General features: G+C 42.3%; 1 protein-coding gene across 1 annotated transcript in view; it reads right to left on the bottom strand.

Moving 5' to 3' along the window:
* Window positions 1-25,458, bottom strand: part of PDZD8 (PDZ domain containing 8) — a 402,964-nt gene that overhangs the window by 232,647 nt on the left and 144,859 nt on the right. The window contains exon 3 of the mRNA XM_069239256.1: window positions 2,366-2,468. Within this exon, the coding sequence (XP_069095357.1) occupies window positions 2,366-2,468 (103 nt within the window). The remainder of the gene's footprint in view (window positions 1-2,365; window positions 2,469-25,458) is intronic.

Here is a 25,458-nt window from a genome sequence, read left to right as displayed (position 1 = left end):
CACCAAATTTGTCAAGCTCCTCATTGAGAGCTCTGCCCCTTTGTGGACATCTGCACTTTTGTGGATCTCTCATCTTGCACCCAGTTACATAGATAATGCCGTTGGAGCAGGACCCATGTAGCATGCCAGCAGAAAGGTGGCAATTTAGGCCACTCTGGGCATCCAAGGCATGAAACCCACCAATGGTCTAGTACATGTCCTTGTTTTATGGTGCCTATGCTAGGCATATTATGAGTATCTATGGCATGATGATGCCCATCCAAGTAAACTGCTGGCATAATAGTGGTATGCCCTGGTTTATTACGGGTAACCACAGCATAATGATGTTCATCCTTTGAAAGCTACCTGCCCTAGTATACATGGCAAGGACAGCAGAATTTATCCATGTGCTTCAATCGTACATTTGAATACTGCATGCGAAAGAAAACCTGGTATTTTCTGAGCAAATGTACTTACTAATAGTAAAATGTTCGCATCTCAGGAACATTTTGTTTTTATAAAAAGGGTGAACATGGGTGAAATGAGTTTATACTTCCAGAATGAAGCACATATTTGATAAACAAATATGTATGATTTTATATAATCTAATAAGCTGAGGTTGGGGGACAAAAATAGCATTCCTAATATATTAATTTAAATGCTTGTTTAAGTGATTATCTCTACTGTTTAAGTGATTATCTCTACCGCTGTATAAAAGACGAATATTGTAACCTAAAATTGTTTATCCCTTCCCCTAACAAGGACATTCTCACTCATAACATGTTCAGTTAGATGTGGTAGGAGAGAAAAATGAAGGAAAAAAAAATATTGAAGTGTGGATTGTGGTACTTGTGACATTGCATTTTCTGAACTGCTTGCGTGACCTCTGGCTTTCCAAACATTTTGTAGCAAAACTGTGCGAAAACTGTATAATTTTGCTACCTTTTTCTCCAATCTATTCCTCAAGCAGACACATCAGGAACACTCTTGGGAGGGTTAGGATTGCTTGGCACACCATGAAAGTACTGAAATATTGCAAAATTGCCTTCAGCAACTATATGTGAAGCTGAGCTATGTAATTCATTACTTGACCCGATTTTTAATAATATTTTCCCAGTAAGAGAACCCTGCCAAATCTCAGAGTGGGAGCTAACTCACTTCATGCACTCATTTCATGTCAGATATTATGTCACAGCACTTTCAAACGTCATTTGCTTCCACCGGTTTAGCAGCATAGATATGCTCGATGTGGATTAAACGCGGTTTCAGCATTTTGATTTATGTCTGTCAGATATGTAAGGCTGTCATCTGTCACGTGAATTATCACAATATTAAAGATTTAGAACTAAAAATGAAACTACCCGTTCTCAAGTAGCATGGATCCTGTCGCAACTGAACAACCTGTTAGTGGCGGCTAGTGACCGCACTGAAGGCTTTGGGAGACTTTATTCATGTAGGGTCAGTGGTATAAATGGTCAGTGACCTCCTAAGGTACGCTTTATGACATTGCACTTTTTAAAAACAAAGTACGTACAAATTTCCACCCCTTGTGGTGCTTCTCTAGTAGGCAGATTCAATGGAATTGAGTCCTGGTCTCCCATTTTCAAAGCATCACACAGACTTCTTTTATTTTTTAAGTTCTGCTGCACAAAAAAAAATCTAATTCAAATGGCATAACCACCATTGTAAGTCACTGAGTGGAAGCTGGTTTGTCATTACTAAAGGGTGACTTAGGTCGTGAAGTAGTTTTCCACTACTCTTCAATATGTAAATTGCAAATAGTTTAGAAAAGTACAGGGTTCTCAACTGAGCCTAGTGTAGCAAAATCAAGCAATTAAATGAAAATAGTCAAACAAGCATTTGCAATGCAACGGGTCTCGTGTTTGCTCGAGTTGGAGCTATAAGCGTTGTAAATTCCTAACTGGTCTTTTCTTGCTACACAAACTGAAAATAAAAAGTAAAACAGTTGACATTAGCGAGCCGATTCAAGGCGCCACAGCCGCCATGAGCGAGAGCGCGAAGGTGAGACATAAAAGGTTAAAGAAGTTCGCTCGCTGTCAAAGTTAGTGGCAAAAGTGCAATTATCCATTTAACAGGGTCATTTGCTAAGGCGGTAACAAAACCGCCCCAATAAGGGACAAACTTAAAGTATTTACTAATGATAACAAAGGATTTTTGAAAGGCAAGCCCATGAACGAGTGATAGTGATTGGCGTGTGGTGGGCGTGGTTAAAAGCCCAGATACACACAAAAACAGCACTTGCGCGCTGCCATGCTCGACATAAAACAGGATGTGCTCTGATGCAAGACAGTCAGAACTGCAAGGCCAGCATGCTACTGCTAGAGGCAACAGAGTGAGATTCTTAAAAAACGATTGTGTTTCTTACCATTCTGATGGAGCTCCTTGACTTTTCTTTCCAGGGGCTGGTGCCGAGTTCCATGGTGCAATGTACATTCAGCTCCTGGTCATAGGATCCGTTTATCAGCAATCTGAAAACACACAGTTATTAGGGAACAAAACATTAGCAGAACAAGTGTTTATAGATTATATGATTTGTAAATAATTAACTCGAAAAGATCTTATATATCACAATCACTTGACTAAACTTGACTTCTATAGGATCGCTTGACATTTACATAGTCACAAATAGCACGTCAGACTGCGTTAATGCAACTCCTCTTGTAAATGGGGGGCGAGGGGAAGGGCTAAAGGTATATAAACAAATGTACATGAATGCTTCCTTAAATCCATAGGAATGTGGGGTTGCATCTGAACAGCAATAAATGTCATGCATCAGTCTCTCTACATTTTCACCTTTGGTTCAACCGCCACCTGTAGTGTACCACTTTTTTAAATTATTCCTTCGGTCGAAAGCACAAGAAAGACTATTACTTGGTTCTCGGCAACCTTTTCCTGTGTAGAATATAAGTTTAGCTATGTCAAATAAGAGGATGGCGTAACAGTGGAGTGTTTTCTTTGTATGCGTACGCTAGAGCAGTATGTGGTCCTTGCTGTGAAAAGCGAGTACGTTAGAGCAGTACCTGGGCCTTACTGTGAATCTGGGATTCCATCCTTTTCAAGTTCACGTTTGTATCTGCCGCCACCTTCTGGAGGACAGCACAACACTTACTGTTCTGAGAAAGCAATTGGGCCTGGCATTAGCTGGCAGCGTTTTGGTTTTTGGCAGTGCTTGCTTTTTTATTTTGTCATGGTTTTCGTAGAACTTTTCAGTTGGGTGAGCTGCTGTGCCTTCGACATTATTAAAAAAAAAAATGCTAAACGCAAAGACACCTTTGTGGTCTCAAAAAGAAAACCTTTGCATATCAGACCACGGAATCAATAGAAAATGTGTGTGCAAGTGCTCCCTCTGAAAGGGCAGAATGCATTCTTTCAAAGTGAAGCTGGCTCGTGGCCGAAATGGACTGACCCACTGTCCTATGCTTTAGCAGAAAATACTGTGATTAACACAAAAAACACCAACGAATGAAGGTGGCTGAATAAAAACCCACTATAAGTAAGCATGATATACATGCATTTTTAGTCAAATCAAAAGCTTTTGGCTAATACAAGGCCTAAAAATCACTTGTGTTCATCCTTTTAAAAGGAAAGCACCAGAACAGGACCTGGAAACCCACCCACAATGACCTTATGTCTCTTCCACGGTCTAATAAAAAAAGCAGAAGAGTTAGAAGATGAAAGGGAAACGTCTATTTAGTGACAGTCTGCCCCACTTGCTTTCTGAATGAAAATCAAAATCATGTTGCAGGACCTTAAGGCATATCAAAGATGTTTTTTTAGTAGTCTGGAAGACAATCTGCTTATAAAAACAATCAATGTTGAAGCACCTTGTGTTACCTCAGGGAAAATGGAAGATGTTCCTGCGTTCTAGTGTCTGGTACATTAACACTGTGTTGTAGGGCTGCAAAACGACCTTTTCATTTTAAAATTGTACCAAAGCAAATAAGTGCCAGATGACAGGCAAATCAGATAAAGATCCAATTGGTTAGTGAATAGAAGGAGAGACTTGGAAGAGGAGAAGATCATCGAATCCTCAGTGAATTCACTGTGGTCTCTTATCCCATGACTCCTCTCAAATCTGTCAACACTTTTACACCACAGGTGCACAAATGGTTATGCCCTTGAGTGAGTTATTGAGACACTTATTCAATACATGAGAGAACATCCAGCAGAGACAGTGTCCTTCAAAAGCCCAGCGTCTCAGGTCATTCTTGAAAGTAACATATCTTTAGCCTAGCAGTGTCCTTGAATGCCCCCTTGTAAATAAGCTCATGCGCCAAATAATGGAACCATCTTTCTCGAAGGGAAGGACTTCCAACCGATAGGTGGGAAAACATATCAGTCAATCACTGAGATCTTGTGGGGATGATCCTTTTGAGAGATGCCACGCTTCTTTCTCTTTCAGATACAAGCCTGGCCACAACTGGAGAGGTTTTGTTCATGTAAGAGGACCTGAAATATTGTTGAAGCACACACAGTCGAAATAGAAAATTGCAGAACTGGAAGTGAAGTCGAGGTAATGGGATCTGAATTTAAAGTTGAGAGAGCAGAGAAAAGAAAAGCTGAAAGACAAATGTATCGGTGTAGGAGAACGTACTGCAGAACCTTTCCAGTTTTGAGGATCACGGCTCAGAATAGGGATTCACAGTAAAATCATAGATATGTGATTTTGATTGACAAAGGGTAGGTAAAGATGAATAATGCATACTAGGTGATACTGCCTATGTCACTGCAGCGTTGTGGACTATAGTTTAATGTGTTTATTGGTAAATGTCTGTTGGATACATGTAGTAGGGCAATAGGTATATGTTACAGAATGTATCTCAGTACAGGAGAAAAGGAATGTGAAATGTTTATTTACAGAGTACTGTATTAATGAAAATTTGAAAATAAAGATTTTGAAATAAAAGTTGTACGAGCCACAGCATCAAAATGCACAATTTTAGCAGCAAGTACGTGGAATTAACATTTGAGGAGGCAATAAGTCATATATTTACATTACCTAGTGGCTATTGCCACTAGGTAGTTCTAGTTAGGTATGCTTTTCCTTAGATTAAGCATTTTTTGGTTTGCTAATAACTTTAAGCCCTTTTGACTAGTCTTCACAAAGATTTCCCCCCAAAAAGTTCACCCATCGCAGCTTCTTCCTCAAAAGTTTCAGGATGATGCATCAAGTGAGGGCAGAGAAAAAAGGAGGGCCCTAAAATGTAAAATCTACATGCATTTTTCATGGACATTTTAAAGACAGGTTTTAGCAAAAACTGCTGAACTGAAAAACACGATACTCGAAAGGAAGCTACATTTTGGTCTACAGATTGCCCCTTTTTGTGATTTGGTGTAAATCTGTTCAGTAGTTTTTGAGAAATTAAGGATGAAAAATAATTGTATATTTTGGCAGTGGGGCTCACTTAAGTCCAGTGAGCTTCCTGCGACAGCGCAAAATTAAAAAAGTAGCCCAGCGATTGGTTGAGAGGTCAGTTTTTCCTGTGAACCTTCACACTCTCCTCCTGCAAGTTCCCTGAGAACGAGCACTCTGTTTGGCTGGATGTTGGAATGTCAGAAATGAAACGGCTGCCATTACTATTTACTGTGAAAAATTGGAGGTGCTGTGGAAATGAAGTATAAAAGATTTATAAAAGGGGCAGCAGAAACGGCATGCTGTCTCCCTAGATTTAGAAAGGAGGTGCCTAAGGGATAACTAATGTGAAAATAATAAATGTATATTGTTTTTAACTATTTTTTACGATCTCACGGGACTCTTGTGGGATCGTGAATAGTAAAAATGAGTAGATGAGTTCTCAATAGACTACTAGTAGGAACTGATTTCATGGTCCTTCTTCTTGAGAGAAGTGTGCAAGAGATCAGTACTGTGATGGGTATATGGTTAATTTTTATGTTTTTAAAATGTTACAATCTTGCAAGACTCTTGCGTAATCATGAGAAGTAAAAAGGAATAGGTGATCTTTAAATATACTGTACTATGCATACTTGCTACTGTGTGAAGCAGTCTTACTGGAGGTGGTGTTTATCAGAGTCTAATATCAATGCCCATTGGCCTGTAAGAGTTGTAAGTAAAGTCTCTTTTCACACCCTACTATGCACACCCATTATCAGAGGGAGGGCTGTAAGCAAGGAGTACAGTCTCTGAACAGAGAATACTATGCACACCTATCATCCGAGAAAGAGGTCTCAGTCTCTCTCCACACAGCCTACTACACACTCAGAGAGGTATGAAAGGAGAGATCAGTCCATGCACACATCCTACTATGCACACAAGTCATCTGAGACACAGGTCTAACAGGAGAGGCAAGTTCATGTACACACCCTAAAACACATGCCTGTTATCTGAGAGAGGTCTGACAAGAAATGGGCAGTCCCTTCCACTCACAAAAAATTCAGCAGTTTTAGTTAGCAGCACTAACTATAACCTGCAGTCCCGCCATGCACTGCTTATGATCTAACATAAAACACCTTGATGACATCTCAAATGACATCACTGATGACACCATCCAATTAGTGTGCTAATTTGTTTGATAGTTTACATGGTGGCGTGCCTATGTCCATCTATTGCACTTGGAGGTGGGAGGAGGAGCAGTTGACACCGGTGTAAGGACTGATACCCTGGTATCCAGAGGACACAATCCTACTCCAGCATCTAGCCCTTCCCATTCGAAGGAAAGATAAAAGTGGGGTAGGCATAGACAACACCGGGCTCTAAATCACCTCTGAATCTGAAACTGGGCCAATCACCCTACAACAGTGCATAGACTTTAGGGGGTGTAAAACCTGTATAACAGGGAGCAGGACATGACTTTATGTCCAGAAAGCAAGTGACTGTTTGACTAGAATACAATCAGTATGTGCAATTCAGTAGCCGGATGGGCAACCTACCGAAATGGAAGTCCCCAGGTTGTTAGTTAGGGTGAAAGATACTCCGCATTGGTAAGTATGATGGTCGAGTGGGAATTGCGAAAAGGATTTGGCTGTTATTTAAATCTTTTGTGCACATACGGCTCAACACAATGGATAGGAACATGCATTAAGACTTCACAATTTGGGAAATAAGGGCCTACATAACAGGATCAAACTCATGTCGTGTAACCTTAATGATCAGCATAATTTAAAATAAATAGGGGTGCTATACTGCACTTTGCATGGAGACAAGCTTTGGATACACTTTTTCTTTAAAAAAATATTTATTAGGCAAAAGGTGCAATTTCCTGGGCCGGTATGGTTTTACCATAGTTTAACACTTGGGATTTACGAGGGGGTCGTATGGGATGGCAATACTACTGCATAAATCCTTCCCCTTAGCTGTGATGGAAGTCCAACATGATGCCCTGGAATGACGTGTATCTATAGGACTGATTTGATGGCATCTTTTGGACATTTGTGAGTGTATATCTACCAAGAACTCTGGTGGATACTACATTATCAACCCTAACAGAATGGTCCTTGTCAGTGCCCACAGGCAAATTGTTCTTTGGGGGTAATTTTAATTCGATAATGTACACCAGGGTTGACACTAAGTTCAGGTTCCTCTCTGTGACATGTCCTCTTTCCATGATGAACCACCTCACTGGGACTGAGTGATGTTTGGAGGGTATAACACCCCTCGGCTTGTGAATATACATTTTACTATGGAATTCGCCAGTCACATTCCAAACTACACCACTTCTTCATGGCTGCCGTAGGTGTAACAGGGATCAAAATACTGCAGGATGTCTGACTGACCACTTATCGACTGAGATGACTTTTGCAACTCGAAGGCCCTCCCCACAGCCAATGACGCCTAAATGCTTGGTGGTTTCTAGATGGGCAATTCGCCATCAGTCTGATAAGACATAGTAGAATACTTGAACCTCAAGTCACCCTCAATTGCCCCTACCATAACCATATGGGAAGCAATGAAGGAGGCAATACAGGATAAAATGATCTCATACGTAGTAGGGCAACGCAGGGATAGGGATAAAGCTATCAATGACCTGGAAGCAGAAATCAATCTAGACAGTCAGCAATCATCAAACCCCGATACAGACACCTTAGGCATTTAGAAAGGGCCTACCTAGCCCTTGAAGAAAAAATTGAAGAATGTACAAGTATGTGGACTACCTCACAACACAGAATTTACAATTCGGGGTCGGGATAGGTAAACTATTATACTCATTGGCAAATACAGAAGCAGAACTTGGAATAGTGCCCGATATCAATGAACCCGGATATGAAAAAAATGTCACCAGAGCAGAAAATATCGCCAGATACTTTGTCAAATATTGTAAGTCCCTATATCATCAACAAAAGATACACACGGTAGAGAGAGAGAGAAATACATTTTGATAATTAATGACCTGCCAATCACCTATTACAAACGGCAGATAAGCTAATGTAGGATTCCCCAATTTCTGTAGAGGAAATTCTGGAGACCGTAGTGGTGATGCCCATGGGTAAGATCCCTGATCCAGGTGGGTTTCCACTGATATTTTAAAAGATACCCAAGTCACCTAGAAACGCCAGATCCAGGCCTGGGACAAGTGCCAAATTACCATAAAGGGCAAAGGTACTCTGTAACAAGCATTTGCAAGGTCAACAGGTTTTGCCTTTGAGGCTTACTCGCAAAACTAATTTCACCAAAGAGCATTAACAAAATTAAAGCAGATGAAAGAAACAATGGCAATGGATGGTGGATGGGCAGAAGAGGAAGCACTCCTGAAAGGTGGGTAGGCTGTGGGAAAAGCAGTAATGGACGGTGAGCGGGGGAACAAACAAAGGCAACGGAGGTAGGCGGGTACTAAGAAATAATGAATGTCAATCAGTTCACAGATATAATTGTATTTCCTCAAAATGAGACACTCAAAATCTTTTTAAACAATTGCTTTTTACTTTAACGATGGAAGTGTAATCTTCAGTAAAGACACCTCACTCTGGAACTCCACCTGGTGGCCTGCTGAACTCAGACCTACTCTCCTCTGGCAAGCCAAATAAAGGGCAGTGGAATAGCAACTGACAACCAACCCACCATGACTGGCCAAGTGAACGCAGTCTCCATCTCTGGCTTCCACTCACTTAAGATGCTCAAGAAGATCTTTCCCACCAATACTAGCAGAACCATCACCCACGCTCTCATCATCAGCAAGTTGGACTATAGTAACGCACTCTATACTGGAATCAACGCTCAACTGACGAAAAGACTCCAAGTCATACAAAACCCCTTGGCCAGGCTCACCTTCAGTCTCCCACCTCACACTACCCCGCACCACACACAGCTCCACTGGCTCCCAATCTACAAATAAGCATTCATTAAAGTCCTCACACACATACATACAAAGCCTTACACAACATTGGACCCATGCACCTCAACAGCTGTATAAACGTCCATAAACCCACCAGACACTTCCACTCAGTTGGGCTCCTACTCGTATACGTCCCCATCATACAGAGAACCAGATCCAGCAGTCATGCCTTCTCCTACCTTCGCCTTAAGCCTAGTATGAACTGGCCCGTCACATCAGAACCTCCTCCTTAGTTCTTAAATACCACAAAAACCTGGCTCTTCACCTACCCTCGACCCTGACTCAACCCATACATTTCCTGTTTGAGCAAGTTGTGCGCAATACAAATACATAGAATGTAACATCACATTGCATAGGCTGAATTTCTGCACTCGTGTTAATATGTTTAACTCATTTCTAAATATTTTCTTAACCAATGCCCACTGATTGCCATGTTTTTGTTTCTGTTTTTAAGGCTGCAGCTTGTGACAATGAATTATCTTTTAGAATGTGTGTTCAGTGCTCTTTCATTTGCAAAGGCTGGTGAAGAGGAGACACGCCAGGGAACCTGGTGAAACATTACGGGATAACTAGAGAAGTATGAGGGAGCATGGCAATACACATTAGGGAAGTGACGAACAGTGATGAAAGAGCAGAGATGCTTTGAGGCAAGAGAAGAGACACTTTGGGGAAGCAAAGAGATAAACGGGGAAGAGGAGATACATTGTGAGATGAAAGAGGCATTGTAAAATGAGGTTAGACCCTTTGAAGGTAATGAGAGACAATTGGGGAAAAGGAAAGATACATTGAGGGGAGACAATGGTGGACGAGAAGAGATGTTGAGGAAGAGGAGAAGAACTTTGGGGTCAGGGAGAGACACTGGGGAGGAGAGTCACGTTGGTGAATGTTGGAAGATACTGTGGGGATAGGAAGAGGAGAGGTACTATGGGAAGGTAAGTATTAAGGAAGGGTATGGACATTTTGGGGGATGAGGGGAGACGTATGGACAGAGGAGAAACATTGGAGGTGATGTTAGACATAATGGTGGACGAAAAAAGACACTGGGGGAAGAAGGGATTCACAGTGGAAATGGGAAAAGCCATGACCCACGATGGGGGAGGTTAACGGTGCTTTCATGTTAACTATGATCTCAGCAGTTGATACACTGGCCCTCTGAGCAGCAGATCAAAACGCTCCTTCGAGTGAGCCATTGAATCACATCTCTTGTGCTTGCAGTTGCCCAGAGTTGACACCTGTTTGCAGTTTGTTGCATCCTTGCTCCACCGGCTGTGTCCAGACAGACTGGCCGGGTGCATGGGAAGGGCCAGGCAGTGGTGTGCCCAGGGGAAGGCCCTCAAGAGACAGTGGAGTGTTTGAAGACTTCCTTGGATACTGTGCACTTGGGCATGTGTTTGACACCTCCCAGGACCGCCTGGCCTCAGTAGCCTGCTGTACACCAGGGTGGGTAAACCAGAAGCACTGCGGGCCTGGCCTGGACAGACTCTGTGAAGGCTCTTGTGAGGGCACAACAGCTGGCACACAACCACCACCATCATGAGTCTGTGTATGCTGCTCCTGGGCTAGATACCTGGTAAGAAAGCACTCTGCTGCGTTTATTTACACATGCATACGTAACACCATTGAGCTGATAGGTGGATTTTCAATACTGGGCAGAATAGACACAGAGCATGAGGAAAGCAGGGAGCAGGTTTATTTTTTATCTCTGCTTTACATGTATGCATCCATTTAAACTAGCTGTAGAACATGTAGGGTGAGCATTAGGGTGGTCAGTGCTTAATATGTGCTTGTTGCTTCCGGTGCGAAGCACCAGCAGTTATTTTTGAGGGCCGGCACTTAATTTTCTAACCTCAAGCATTTATTGCGAGCAAAAGATACATATGGGAAAGACGGAGGAAGAGAAAAATGAAAAAGCGTCCAAATACGAGTAAGCAGAATGCTGCAGGAGTGAGCCGGAGGGGCTGTAAATGGATTGAAGAGGCCCGAGATGGCTTCAGGATTACGCTGCCTCAGTATTCTGTGCTTGCACATTTAATTGCAACTGCCGCGTATTTAAGAGGAGGGCTTTGGGCACCGGCACATTTTTATTTACAAATTAAGCACAGAGGGTGGTGCATAGGTTAGTTGCGTTCTTGTTTCTTGGCCAGCTCTCAGTGGCATGTGCTTAACCCACTGAGCTCTCTTACTCGGCGGTGGCGCCGCTTATATGTACGTCAGGCTATTTCAGAAGCAGATCTTGGCGTAAAAAAAGTGGGTGTAACAGAAATGCCTCCCCCCCACTTTTTTTTTTTCTTTTTAAAGAGTTTGGGTCCTATTTATGCATGGCCTTTTATTATTATTACAACTGTTCCTGAATGCCGGTGATGTGCCGGGAAGGAAAGGCAGCCGCACATGGGGCAGATATACCCAGCCTAAGACAGAATGAGAAGCATAGTCACATCTGCACCCACACCCCAGAAGGAGACTGGGAGGGAAGCAGGCAAGGCCGACCAAGAGGTGGGCAGGGATGGCTTAACTTCTGACCTCAAGCACTGAGTCAGTGTTTCTGCTGCCAGCACCGGGACCAATGAGGTCTCAATGCGAATATTCCCTGGGGTCAGTTGATGCAACACTAACACCTTATTACTCCAACGAGCGTAACGCTATAATACCCAGCAGGCCACCTTCCCTTGACAAGGCCATAAATATACGCGACCATCCCTTGTTATACCAGTGACTAGTATTAAACTTTTAGTCATATAAACCCAACTCCCCTGAGAAAGTAGAGCCTTTTCCCACCCTTTCTTTCCCCTTATTTTTGGATTTCTGCACCTAAACAGACACACTTGAGGGACACCTAAGGAAGGGGGCCTCGCAGCCCTACATTGGCACACTAGAGACCTGCATTTTTGAAGATTAGTGGTCTAGTGCCACACGTGTGAACAAGTTGAGACGCGTCAGCTGCAGTAAGCTTAAAAACCTAACTCCCACGTGAACAACTTTGTTTCAGACTCCGGGGAGGTGAGCATTAGGCAGAAAGCGGGAGTCTCGCTTTGATGAAGAAAGTGGGCTTACCTCTTTTTACAACTTGCAGCAGATATTTGGTGAGTCAAATATCCTGCATACATTTTCAATGTGTGACTACAAGCACATCCCCCTCCCCCTTCCCGGAGGATCTATGAAACGAAAGCGTAGACACTAAAAAGTAGGTTACGCATGCACAACGTGTGCTTCACTCGTTGAAGTGTGTTTACATGTTTTTCTAAGTGTAGTTTGTCCTGTATTTGTCTATTTTATGGGATTCAGGAGTACCTTTTCCCACAGGTGGGGTGGAGGTTGAAAAGGCTCCACACCCATAAGTAGTACGAATAGCAACCTTTATTCTTAGGTATTCCAGAAAGACATCGATACTATTGGGTACTATTTTACTTTAGTTAGGTGTAACACACCATACCCAAGAGCATTTAATGTTAGTGCTTTCACTAGTGGTAGTTAATCAAGGAGTGACACCTTGGTCCTGAAGAGGAGTCTAGGGGTAGACTCCGAAACATGTAGGCTGACTAGGAGGTAAGGTACATAATATACCCCACCTCCTACGCCCTTTTTTTAACCATACCACCCCTGAGTGACATATTAAATTAGTAATAGCACCCACTGGCAGGTATTTTTAACTCACCTAAGACCCCACCAATCCCAGCCCTCTCAAAATTCACATTAATGAAACTACAACAGTGCTCCCTATCCACGTTCTGCAGCAGAACAGGAGGAAACCCAATGATGAAGCATGCCACCAGGGGTAACCCTGGTGGGTGAGGGTTTTTCACACAAAAAAATCCCTTTTTTCCCCACCCTATGGAAGTTCCTATGGGCTGGGCCTTTTTGTAACCTTATTCTTGAAGACACTACATTCCACTGAGACATCCTTCCTTTGGGGTGAGGCTTTCCTAGGTTTGCTTCAGCTAATGTATTCAGTGATCGTATAATGGCAGCCTGGGTTTACATGACATCAAACTTTATTACATCCCAAATGATTTCAACCAATGACTGGATATCTGGAAACGGGAAGGATCAAACAATTAGACTACAAATAAGCACCTGGAGATGCCGGGGGACTGAATCACCTTTACACTGGAAAGCAGTCAGCTTCCCTGACACACATTACAAAAATTACTATGGAGAGTTGGTACAGTGCACTTAAACGGATTAAGTGGGTGACAACATTAACTGGCCAAACACCATTACATGGGTGGAACCATAGGCAAAGTGTGGCAAAGCTGAAATGGTTTAGGACCTGGATTAGAATACGCATATCTAAACTACGGGGCATTTGTCACACATTAAAACATATTCCGACTTCAGCTCAGAACGCGATTTACATAATAACTTTTTCACTTCCTACGACTATGCCTTGTACTCAAGATACACAAATGCAACCATATCGCCATCCTGGAATATTATCCAGTAGAACCTGCTCTTACCAACAACAAAATAGCAAAGAAAGGCATTCGGTTTTTTTTCTCCCTTCAGATAAGAATTACTCGAGCCGTGAAAACGTGTAACAAGGACTTCCTCTAACTCCAGAATCTGGTTGACCTCCTCATACATAAACGAGCATAGTCACGGAGAAGTGAACTGAATGTCACAAACAGCATCCGCATGCCTTGCAAAAAACATGAGGTTTGGCATGGTTATTGTTTGCTTTTACTAAGCTTTTAGCACACTGCAAACAAGTGTGCAGATATAGAAAAAAACCTGACCCTAGAGAGATAATAATGTTTGACTTCATACAGAAACTCTTGCTAGTGAACAAACAAAGATACAGGAGTGGTTTGTGGAGAGTAATTATTTCTGACTTTCAGCACACGGCGAATAGCAGTAGACAGCTGTTCAGATATACCTGTGAAGAATGAGGAACAAATCAAGTGGGAAACTTCGAGGTCGGATAAGCACAAACATCCAAATGTATTCATGCTCAGTAATCAGCTGGAAACCATGGACGCTATGGGTGAAAGCAGAGAGCACAGAAGCACTATCTTCATCTGCTTTCAAAACCTTGCAAGGTACCTTGGACTGGCTCTCTGCCTCTCAAGACACATACACACCCCAATCTCTGATGTTATTGAGAAAAAGGAATTTGATGAATGGAGTCAATTATTTTCAAGCATTAAATAATACTGAATATATATTGTGCAGTCTCTACGAAGCTGGCATAGAGGGCACTGCTCTCGACTAGATCACATCCTGCCTTCAAAGCAGAATGTCATCCATATTCCCCCTTTCTCATCCAAACCCTAGTTCACAAACCCGAGTTCACAAAAGCAGGGGCCCCTCAAGGGTCAATCATCTCACCCATGCTTTTCAACATCTACATGATGTCATTACCGGCAATGATCAATGGATTTCCACTCACTTGCTACAACTATGCTGATGACACACAAATACTCCTTAAACTGAAATGCCCCAAAGTCATTGGAAACTCACAAATCCACAGTTGCCTCAGAGCAGTGATCAGTGGATGACCTGGAGCCATCTCAAACTGAATGCCACCAAAATGGAAATACTCACATGTGGAAATCGGAAAAATGATGAATCACTGCGCGTGGCCCGACGATCTGGGACCACCTCCTAAACTATCTGAGGAATTAAGAAACTTTGAAATTACTGAGGCCTCCAAGTTAACAATGAATGCTCAAGTGGATAAATTAGCAAGATCAAGTTTTCTCACCCTGAAAACTCTGGGACGCATCTTCCCCCACCTTGAATTTCCATGTAAGGTGCAGGTTACTACCTCTCCTATACTATCTAAAACTGGATTATGCCAATGGCCTCTACCATGGATCATCTCTATCTACTATGAAAAAACTAAAACACATTCAGAACTCAGCTGCCAGACTTGCCCTACATGTAAAGCCACAAGTCCACATCTCCGCTGCCTTGAAGGCCCTACATTTGTTACTGGTTATTAGAAGATTCACCTTCAAGCTGCTTTGTAACACCCACAAAGCAATACATGGAACAGGACCGCTTTTCGTCAGGAATAAAATCACCAAATACATGCAACAAAAAACCTCGGTTCAAGATAGGCACCCTGCCTCAAAAAACCACATACAAGAAAAAGATAATATGTGGTACATCTTTCTCTGTACAAGCAGTAAAACTATGTAATTCATTACTGCCAAATATAAAAACATAAAGATAACTATCTTATCTTCAGAAGACTACTGAAGAGTTGGCTCTTTCCTACATAACCACCATAATCAAACAGCAATGGACTGCATATCCCGGTGAAGGTAAACGTTTTATAATCTGATTATGTGCATATATCTAGATATGTGTAATTGTTTGTACAAATATGTATAATAACTATTTATTTAAAATACATACACTCTTTAGGCCTGGTTAACAAATGTATAGTTTACCTGCGGTTAAATATATGTATGTATGTGTGGATATACACACACTCATATATATGTTATGTTTGTGTGTGGATATATATATATATATATATCCACACACATACATATATACACATACATAATATTCTACGCTTTAAATGTTCATAGGCCACTGCATAGTTTCTTTTTAAGTTGTTTGGTTAGATGCTTGCAAGTCTCTTTTTTATAATCACAATAAGTAAATATTATCTTAACTATTTATCTACAAGCATTTCACCACTGAAATATTGAGGAAAGATAAAATAGTATTATAAAAGTACACAAATAAATTAACTTCAAATACTGCAACTCTTGAAAGTCTGTGTTTATATGAAACAACTTTAAATCACAATATATGATATTTCTTACACATATATTTCCTTACTATGTAATCATGTATCTAGATATTTATTACTACTTTAGTCCTACTGTACGAGAGGAAAAAAATGACTCTCTTGAAAGCTTTACTCTGTCTCACCATCACCCTATACCTCTGCCAATCTATCCTCAATCTCCGCCTTCTGACTCATCCCAAACCCATTCTACTACTATGATCTCCAAAATAACCCTCCTACACTCTTCCCTCATGGCTCACCCCAAAATTCAGTTTACTACCATGATCTCCCAAACACCCCTACTAAATTCTCCCTCATTTATTTCTCCTTTGACTCATCCCAAACCCCATTTTAATACTATGATCTCCCTAATACCTTTCTACAGACTCCTCCATCCCCCACCTCTCATTTACTCATTCCAAACCTCATCTTACTACTATGATCACCCAATTAACACTTCTGGATTCTTCCCTCCTCCATCCCTCCTTTATTCTATTCAATCTAACAAACACACATATCCTCCGCTAAAATGAACTCATACCTCCCTATACTAATACTGTACTCATATTTCCCTACACTATTCCACCACTAATCCTTTTGGGTTCTGGAGTGGAGTGCTACTCGGCGAAAAGCACTTCCACACCTCATCAGGGGTAGTAAGCACTATATAAATACAATTACAATGTGAGAATTGGTTGCTATACCATCAGCAAACAATGAGACACTGAGGTACAGACCCCTGGTCTTGAATTTCTAGTAGAACAGGGAATTTTCACAAAGTGTAATGCAGATACTAGTGCGAGACGGAGATACATCACAATTTGCAATAGAGAACAAGGCGCATATTTAGACTATAGAGCCACTCGACAATCTACCGTGCTCCTGGAAACACTTGGAAAGAAATGTTTTAGTGCACCGAAAAAGAAAGCAACTCTGCCATCTAGGGGTACACAACGGGACCGCCTTTTATTAGAAAAAAGCATAAAACCTGCACTGACTGCATTTGAACCCATTACACTTTTAATGTATGTATGGCTGAGATCATTAAATATTTATTTACAATATAGTACTAAGAAAAGCGAGGTTATCCAAAAATACTGAAAACAAGTCCCTTAAACCATTTCAGTGTGACATTTAACACATCTTAAAATGGCTCAAAAGGCTGACTTCAATGAGCTTGTCCTTTCTGTGCGCACAAGCACATGAAACCTCAAAACTGATGGAGTTCCATGAGTTTGTCCCCTTTCTTCGTAAGTTTTCCAACACAACCTCTGTTTTTCTCACCATATGATCCTGCAACTGCACCCTTCCCTTTACTTGACCGTCAAAATGAGTGCCAAAGGCTTTGATTTTGGAGAGAGGTGGTGGGTATTTAATTTTATTGCCAAACCCCTACTAAATGCAGTGAGGTACTTATAACAGGAAACAAAAGGAAACGTCCTACTCCCCACAGAATATAAACGAATGCCTTGGTAAAGAAAAAATAAATATAAAACGTTTTACAAAAAACAAAAGTCAGTGTAAAAAGAACAAGGAAAACAAAATGTTACACAAAAAAATTGTATTTTACATTGACGTCAAATATTACAGAACAATCAAATCAACTAATCCTTTCTAACAGCATCCCTACTAAGGAAAAAACCCTTCTTCACCAAATACATGACCATATAGCAAAGTGGATAAGAACCAATTGCCTGAAGTTTAACTCCAAGACAGAAATTCTGGTTTTGGGAAGCAAGAACCCACTATCGGACACCATCAGATTAGCAACAGAGCTATGATCAACACAGCAAGCAACAAGCTCAACATGATGGAACAAGTCAACACAGTGAGCACTGCCTGCTTCCACACTCGCGGTCCAAAGGATCTTCAAATGGGTGCCACAGAGCACCAGACGAATCATCATGCAGCCACTCATAACGAGCAGACTAGACTACAGCAACACACTATGCCGGAATCTCCCAGCAGTTTACCCACTCTCCAGACCATCTAGAAAGCTGTTGCAAGACTCCTCCTCAACCTCTCACACCACACTCACACATCACCTCACTTCAGAGAGCTCCACTGGCTCACCATTCACTAACACATCCAGTTCCACCACCTCAAGCACACAAATAAAGCCTTGCACAACACTGGACCAGCAAATCTGAACAGCAGAATACATTTCCACCACACACCTATGCTCAGCCTCACATTCACTCGCATGCATACCCCAGCATTCGCAGAAGCACAATAGCAGGGCACACTTTGCATCACACCAAAAACGTGGAACAAACTTCCTCAGCACATCAGAGCCTCCTTTTCACTTCTTGAGTTCTGCAAGAAACTGAGGACCTGGCTATTTGAATAACCCGGCGGGGACCTCTCCCCCTTTATCCCTGCTCAAGCACCTGGATATCCTCACAAGTGACTGTTGTGCTATGTCGATTTGTAGAGCGCGCTAAATACATTGCTTATTACATGCACTTCAGATCTTTCTTATCAGCACAAACACACATGCACATTCAAAACCATGCATAACCATCATTATTTCTCAACACAGCCTCTACCGATGTTACAGTAGACCATACACTTGTAGTATCACAAACCATACCGAAATACTGGAAAATCTGGGTTTACTGGGATGGACAGCATTGTTTCAGCTACTGGGAAAAGACAACACCGGCTTCCAACATGAGACGTCTTATACTAGAGCATTTTACAGAACAGATGTTGGACAGAACAGATGTTGGACAGAACACATCCACTGGCTGAAAAATGTTGGCATGTTAGAAAGTGAGACTGCCTGGGCTCGAATAACGCATATTTCATGCATCATTTCCTCACAAAGTTGAGTTGGCTTCTAAAATGAGAAAATGTACTAAAACATGGTTAGTTAACCCGTAATCTCGACTGTAGATGTAGATGGGAATGCACACTCCAACAACTGCTAAGAACAGGCCAAGCCAGAGGTGATTTAAGACTTGGGAAAAGTGCAAAATGCCCGGCGCCCTCAGGAAGTCAATCTCAACCGGTAAATATCACTTGTGGATTTCTCCATCTCAACCTCTTCCGATCTTCCATCCTAAGGATTTTGAGGCCCCCTGTAAGACATAAATAAGCTGTTTTTGCGTGAGACCGTTTCTGAAAGTTTAATGCAGTCTAATATTTTTGGGCATTGTGCTACCTCCAATTAGAACAAAATGGGTAGTAAAAAATATAAAACTATTCCAAACAGAGGACTTCAAATTTCGCCTCGCCGATGGCCACAAAAATCAATATGATAACACTGGGTCAAGCCCCTCTGAGTCGAATGAGATCTCACTTAATTTGAGGTCAGAAGAAAAAAAACATCTCATTTATCTCAGGATGTGGTTGCCTCAGTAAACAAGCATCAAATAGTAATATCAATGGTGCTCCTCGGTGTATTATTATAATTGCCTTTATTATGGAACATTCTCCTGTCAAGCACCTTCCTGTTCTCTCTTAGAGTTTTTGACTGCCAATATCCAACAAGAGTGGGTTCAGAATGGTGCATGACCGAAAATTTCAGGCACCTCGAGCGGAGGCAGTGATATCCTCCAACCCTCCCAATTTTATTAATTCCGTTTTCTGACAATGGATGTATCTAGTTCCGGGGGACGATGTAAAACTTTGGCGACAGGCATTCGATGTTGAGCAAGTGTTTGGGGTGTTTTTGTGCCAACGTTTTGTAGCCGTCTTTTTCTTGATTAGATTTTTTTCTTTTCAATCATACAATTATAATACAAAATCAACATTCTCAGATTAAATGCATTTTACGTTATAGTAATATGAAGGGTAACATTTAAATGGAGAAAGAATATTTTGGCAAAAGAGCAGCTTTAAAATGTAATTAAAGAGCCGTAATGTCAATCAGAGCACTGTATGCATATATTGCAAAAAGTTCTGCTTGATAAATGGCAGCGTTAACACTGCCAATCACATGCATACATAAAAAGTCTGAATTAATGGAGAGATGGGTGCGGTTATTTTGGCAACTACATTTTGTAACCTGAAAGGCACTAAAGATTATGGTGGTGCAAAGCCTTGCGACAGTCCGGGTGTCCCGGAAAAATGAATATATGTAATGGCACAACTTCTTCCTGGCTTGAAATTGTGATATGCTATATGTATCCCTTTCCGTCTAATCATATTCACAAAAAGTGATTATAAGATCAACGATCTTCATATACCTCACTGCAATTTCAAGCCTGGAGTTAATGGAGTCTATTTGTACCAATAGAGTCAAATGCGTAGCATACTCCCGCCATATAGCGAGGGGCTCTGCCGTTTACAACTTGCTTTTCTTCAAAGAAGTCTTTCGAGTCACGAGGTATGGTGACTCCTCCTATAGTCTACATTGTGCATGGTTATCAGCTCTTTTGTTAGATTGCTTCTTTACTCATCAGGAGAGCTTAGGATAGGAGAAGTAGAGTGACAAATATGAACATGTCGGTAAAGTTTTGATAAGGCTGAGTGTTTTAATAGAGGGGTGTGTACGTCAGCCATTAGTGTCCGGGTACGAGGGTGGGTGCATATGAATCTGTGGCATTACCCTTTTCAAACAGATGCTTTAGAATTAGAGCGAGGAAATCTTAAGTAAATATCCATGACCAGCTGATCCATAGGGTATAGCCTTTGGACTGTGGGTGAGGAAACTTGTATGTAAACCTTTGGCATTTCCCGTTCCCTTGTGTCACGAAGAGGTCTATTTCCTGGGTTCCCCACCTCTGTAAATATAAGTGGAGCAGTGTTGTGTCGATATCCTGCTCAGGTACCTGCTGAGCATATCTGCAAAGTTGTTGACCAGCTCTGGAAGGTATTCTGCTAGGAGGTGGACGTTTTGGCACATAGACCAATGCCTTATGTGCCCAGTTATGCAGGAAAGCTGTATGGAGTGTGTGTGTGTCCCTGTTTTTTTAATGTAGCATATGGTGGTGATGTTGTTGGTGCAGACTAGACACACCTTGTGTTGAAAGTGTTGCTGAAAAGCTTTGAAAGTTAATTGAATCTCAGGATACTCTAGGTGATTGATGTGTGGGTATTTCTGAATTGGAGACCACTGGCTATGTACTGAGATATTGCATATGTGCCCCTCAACCGTGTAGGGATGGATCTGTTGTAATGGTCACCTTGGGGACTGGGGCTTTGGAGGGTCGACCCTAAAACAGATTGTTGTTCCACCACTGCAGAGAGCCAGGGGTCAGTGGCTCTACCAGCACTGAATCTTGTAGATGTCCCTCCACTTAGGACCATTGTGATTTGAGGAACCGCTGAAGGGTCACATGCACAGATGTGCGTGTGGGTCTATAGAGACACATGAAGTCATCATCAGTAAAAGTCTCATCACTGTTTTTAATGTGACTTGACGACGTGACTGAGAAAGAGCCAATCCTAGCTGGAACTTTTAAATTCATGCAAGACTGGGACGGGCTTTAGCTGTGATGGAGGAACCTTTGTACTTGTAAAGGGTGAAGATGAGATTTTGTTGTATTGAGCATGAAGCCCAACTTGTGTAGAATGTCGTTTACCTTCAAAGTGTCCTGCAGACATTGCTGTTTGCTTTCTCTCTTGATCAGCTAATCAGTTGATCAGCGAACACATGGGTGCCCCCCCTCCCCCCAGTTCTGAGATGAGTTGCTACTACTGTGAGACATTGTGTGAATACTCTTGGTTCAGAAGTTACTCTAACTGGCAACAATTTGAACTGGTAATGTTGGCCACTTACTGGAAAACGGAGGTAGCATTGATGGGCTGGATGTTTGGAATGTGGAAATAGGAGACCTTGAGATCTATGGCTGTCATGAGTCTTCTTCTGTAGCAATGGTATCACTTCTTGGAGTGCTACCATGTGGAAGTGCTCTGACAGGATGACCTTGTTGAGTGGAATGAGGACTAATATAGGACTAAAACTAGTCGTTCTTTGGAAGGAGGAAGTATGGTGAGTACAAACTGTATTCTTGGTGTTGTGATTGGCTCTATTGCCCCTTTTTGATGCAGAGCCTGAATCTCCTCTTGCAGGAGCGACAGTTTTCTTGACCTAGCTTGCATCTGAGGAGGGATATTGGGAGGTGGCGATGTGAGTTTGAGATATCAGACAATATCCATCGTTTATTATAGAAAGGACCGACTAATCTGATGTAATGTGTACCCAGTCTGCATGGTATTCCTGTAGCCGTTCCCCTACTGGTGTAAGTGCCTCACCGTAAGTGACCCCTGCGCCGGTATGTTTGTAAAGCACCCACACAGCCTTTGCATTATATGTGTCTTTCTTAATTTTCACTAGCATTTCATCTACCTGTGGTCAAAAGAGATGTTCCCCATTGAATGGCAAGTTTAGTAGATCTGGAGGTAACCAAATGATGCTGGTGTTAACTTCTCTTGCGCTTGTGCCTGCTGCATCTAAGGCACACTGAATGGTGGCATTAAATATTATCCTCCCTTCCTCTATCAGTTCTGCTTGTATTGGCCAGGGAGATGCTGGAGTAATTCCAGCATCTCATCCCATTGTGCCCTGTTTTATCGAGAGATGAGGCCTACTGAATTTGATATCCTGAGGTGGTTGGCTGCTTGTACTGTCACACACTTTCCCACTGGGTTGTACTTTTTGCTCTCTGTCAGTAGGGGGGAGCATCGCCAGTCCCCTGCAAACTGGCCTGTTTTCTAGCAATATGTACAACCAGAGAATCAATGCTCCATGATGTACGTTGGGTCGGATGGTGAAGGCTTACATTTTGTGTCAAACCTTGGGTTTAGTACCCTTGATTTTATGGGTTGCTTAAAGATTTCAGCCATGGGCTTGAGCATGCCCTTTAACACTGGCAAGAATTGTACTGTACGCTAAATTCTGGATATTGTTTCTATGAGACAATCATCCTCATCTTCTATTGTGTATATATCTACCTAATGGTAGTGTGCAGCCCTGCGCAGGAGCTCATGATAAGTTGCTTTGTTGTCTGGTGGGGAGGATTTAGAGGGGTAAAGGTCAAAGTCAGTATCATCTTGTGGGTCTATATTAGTCATCCCATGCTTTGTCAACATTTTCAGGGCACCCTGTAGACCTGGAAAATACGGTGCTTTATAGGGGTCAACACTATCCCCTGTGTTAGGCTCCCTGAAAGACTATGGTATGGGTGATCCCCTTGGGTGAGCCTGAGGGGAGTGTTTTGGTGATGATGGATGAGCAGCGATGTAGCTGGTGTTGGCAGCAGAGATAAGGTACGTGGTGGAGGAGAGGGTAGAGGTGGGAGTTGAGGAAACAGTATGGGGCTAGTACCCCTCTCTGTATTTCTTTCGTGGGGTCTTTTGTGGCGCAGGCCCCTTGATCTCCTCGTCAAACGTTTTCTTCCTCTCAGGGAGTGCGCCTGTTGGTGTTGGAGATGGTTTTGCAACTTCTCTTCCATTGTCTGCGTTAATATACAGAGTCTTTTGTTTGGCATTGAGTTATTCTTGCTGTTTGGTAAGTATAGGCTCAATAGGTTGCTCTTTCTGCTCTGTGGCAGTCTTAGTTATTTTCCGCGCCAAGGGTTGTTTTGGGGCCAATGGGTTGGGTGGCAAAAGTGTTTTTGGTGCTGAGGTGTGCTTGGCATGGAGCAATGTCTGACACCAAAGGTGTTCTCGATTCCAAAGGTGTAGCTTTCAGCTCAGAGGGCCTTTTCCAGCTTCAAGGTTTGTGTTTTTGAAGTCGGCACTAAGACTGGCTCAGATGTCGGGATTGTCAGCGCCTTTGGTTTTTTTGGTGCCCTTTGGTGCTTTTTAGGTGGCGGGATGGGTGTCTGCTCCTTTGCCTTACCTCTGTTGCCCGAGGGCAGTGGGGGTTAAGTGAGCCGTTGGGTATGTTTTTGTGTGGATGTGGGAGGTTGCCCTTTCAAAGTTGTAGGCTCGTTCTCAGAGTTGGAACCGTTCTCAGAGTTGGAACCTTCGCAGCTGATGGAAAGTAGAATGGGGATGTCCATAGAAAGGTCCTTCTACTTCCTCCTCAATGTCCTCTTCGGTTTGGAGGTTGAGTGGTTGGTCCCCAAAAATCTCGGACACATCTTCAGTTCGGTGTGCTTGTTTTAACAATAAAGTGTCAAATTACAGCAGTGTACGAAAGTTTATAGGCAAATTTAAAGCCATTCCTGCCCCCTGCCCCACACCAGCGAAAGTGTCATTAGTGAACCAAGAAGCAAGACAGTTATCTGATCTCTGTGTGTGGTCCACATTATTAGAGAGCAAGATTCTGTTAAATCAACCACAATAGGTTTTTGTACATCTGTTATCCTGAACTCGCACATTTGAAAGTTATTTCATATGAGATTATGAAGAAAAAGGAGTTTTGATTGAACAAAACATTAGCTTAAGGTCACACAATTTAAAAAAGGGACGCTGCTATTTAACCAGGTTTTCTAGCTTTGTACAAATCCGCTACTAAATGGGTATCTATTTGTGTCTCTTTTTATTTAAGATAATGCTCTTTTTTCACATCTCTGTGAGCTTTTCTACAGTCTTTTTTAATTAGTGGAATTCTAGCCAAAGGTATTGGAATACGTTACATTAGCACCAATTACATTACAAAAGGTAAAATTCACTTTTTTTCCTCAAATCTTTTCAAGCCTGACGTGTTATGTAAGGGCACTACACTGGCAGGCTCCCCGCTTATCAATAACAGCAAAACATTCCCCTTAGTAGTCATTCTTCCCAGTTATCATCCTAGGAGGACTGCATCACCACTTGCTGACACTGCAGCATCCTAGTACTGCTCCAAATCTGATAGACCCAACCCTGCCGCATCCTTATCCAACTTCAGTATGGTCAGGGCCATTGACTTTTCCCTCCCATCCAGATCAGGGACAACATCAAGCTATCCAACTATCTGAAAGTTGCAGACTTTATGGAACACAGACTTTTCTATGGTGTATAGGCAACAAGAGTGGAAAACTATTTTTGTTATGGCAACCCTTCCCATTTTGAAAGAGGAAGGGTATTCCAAACTGGGTTGATTCCCTCAATCCCTTATGACTTTGCCCGTGTTGAATGCATTCTCTTTCTCAAGGGTGTAAGTTACTGTTATACCCAGGTACCTGAACCTGCCCCATCCTCCCTCAGTTCCTCTATTCGGAGAGATGCTCCAGTGGGTAGCTTGCTAGGGTGCCTATTTGAGAACAGGATAGTTCTATGCCTAGAGGTTCTTGGGCCTGTGAAAGTCCCAAAAATGTCTAACTCGGTTAAGGGCTTTGGGACTGAAATTCTGAGCTGCCTCAAATGAATCAATGCATCCTCTGTATAAAAGGTGAGCATATGGGTGGTGTAGCCTCCTCCTTCAGTTCCTTTCTACATTTTATTACCACCAACTCCACTGCAATGGCAAAAGGTAGAGGCAGAAGGGGACATCCCAACCACCCTCCAGAGACCAGTCCACCACTTATGACTCACAGGGGGATTTGT

The sequence above is a fragment of the Pleurodeles waltl genome, chromosome 6 (assembly GCF_031143425.1).
Source record: "Pleurodeles waltl isolate 20211129_DDA chromosome 6, aPleWal1.hap1.20221129, whole genome shotgun sequence".
Taxonomy (NCBI): domain Eukaryota; kingdom Metazoa; phylum Chordata; class Amphibia; order Caudata; family Salamandridae; genus Pleurodeles; species Pleurodeles waltl.
This window is presented reverse-complemented; position numbering and strand designations above follow the sequence as displayed.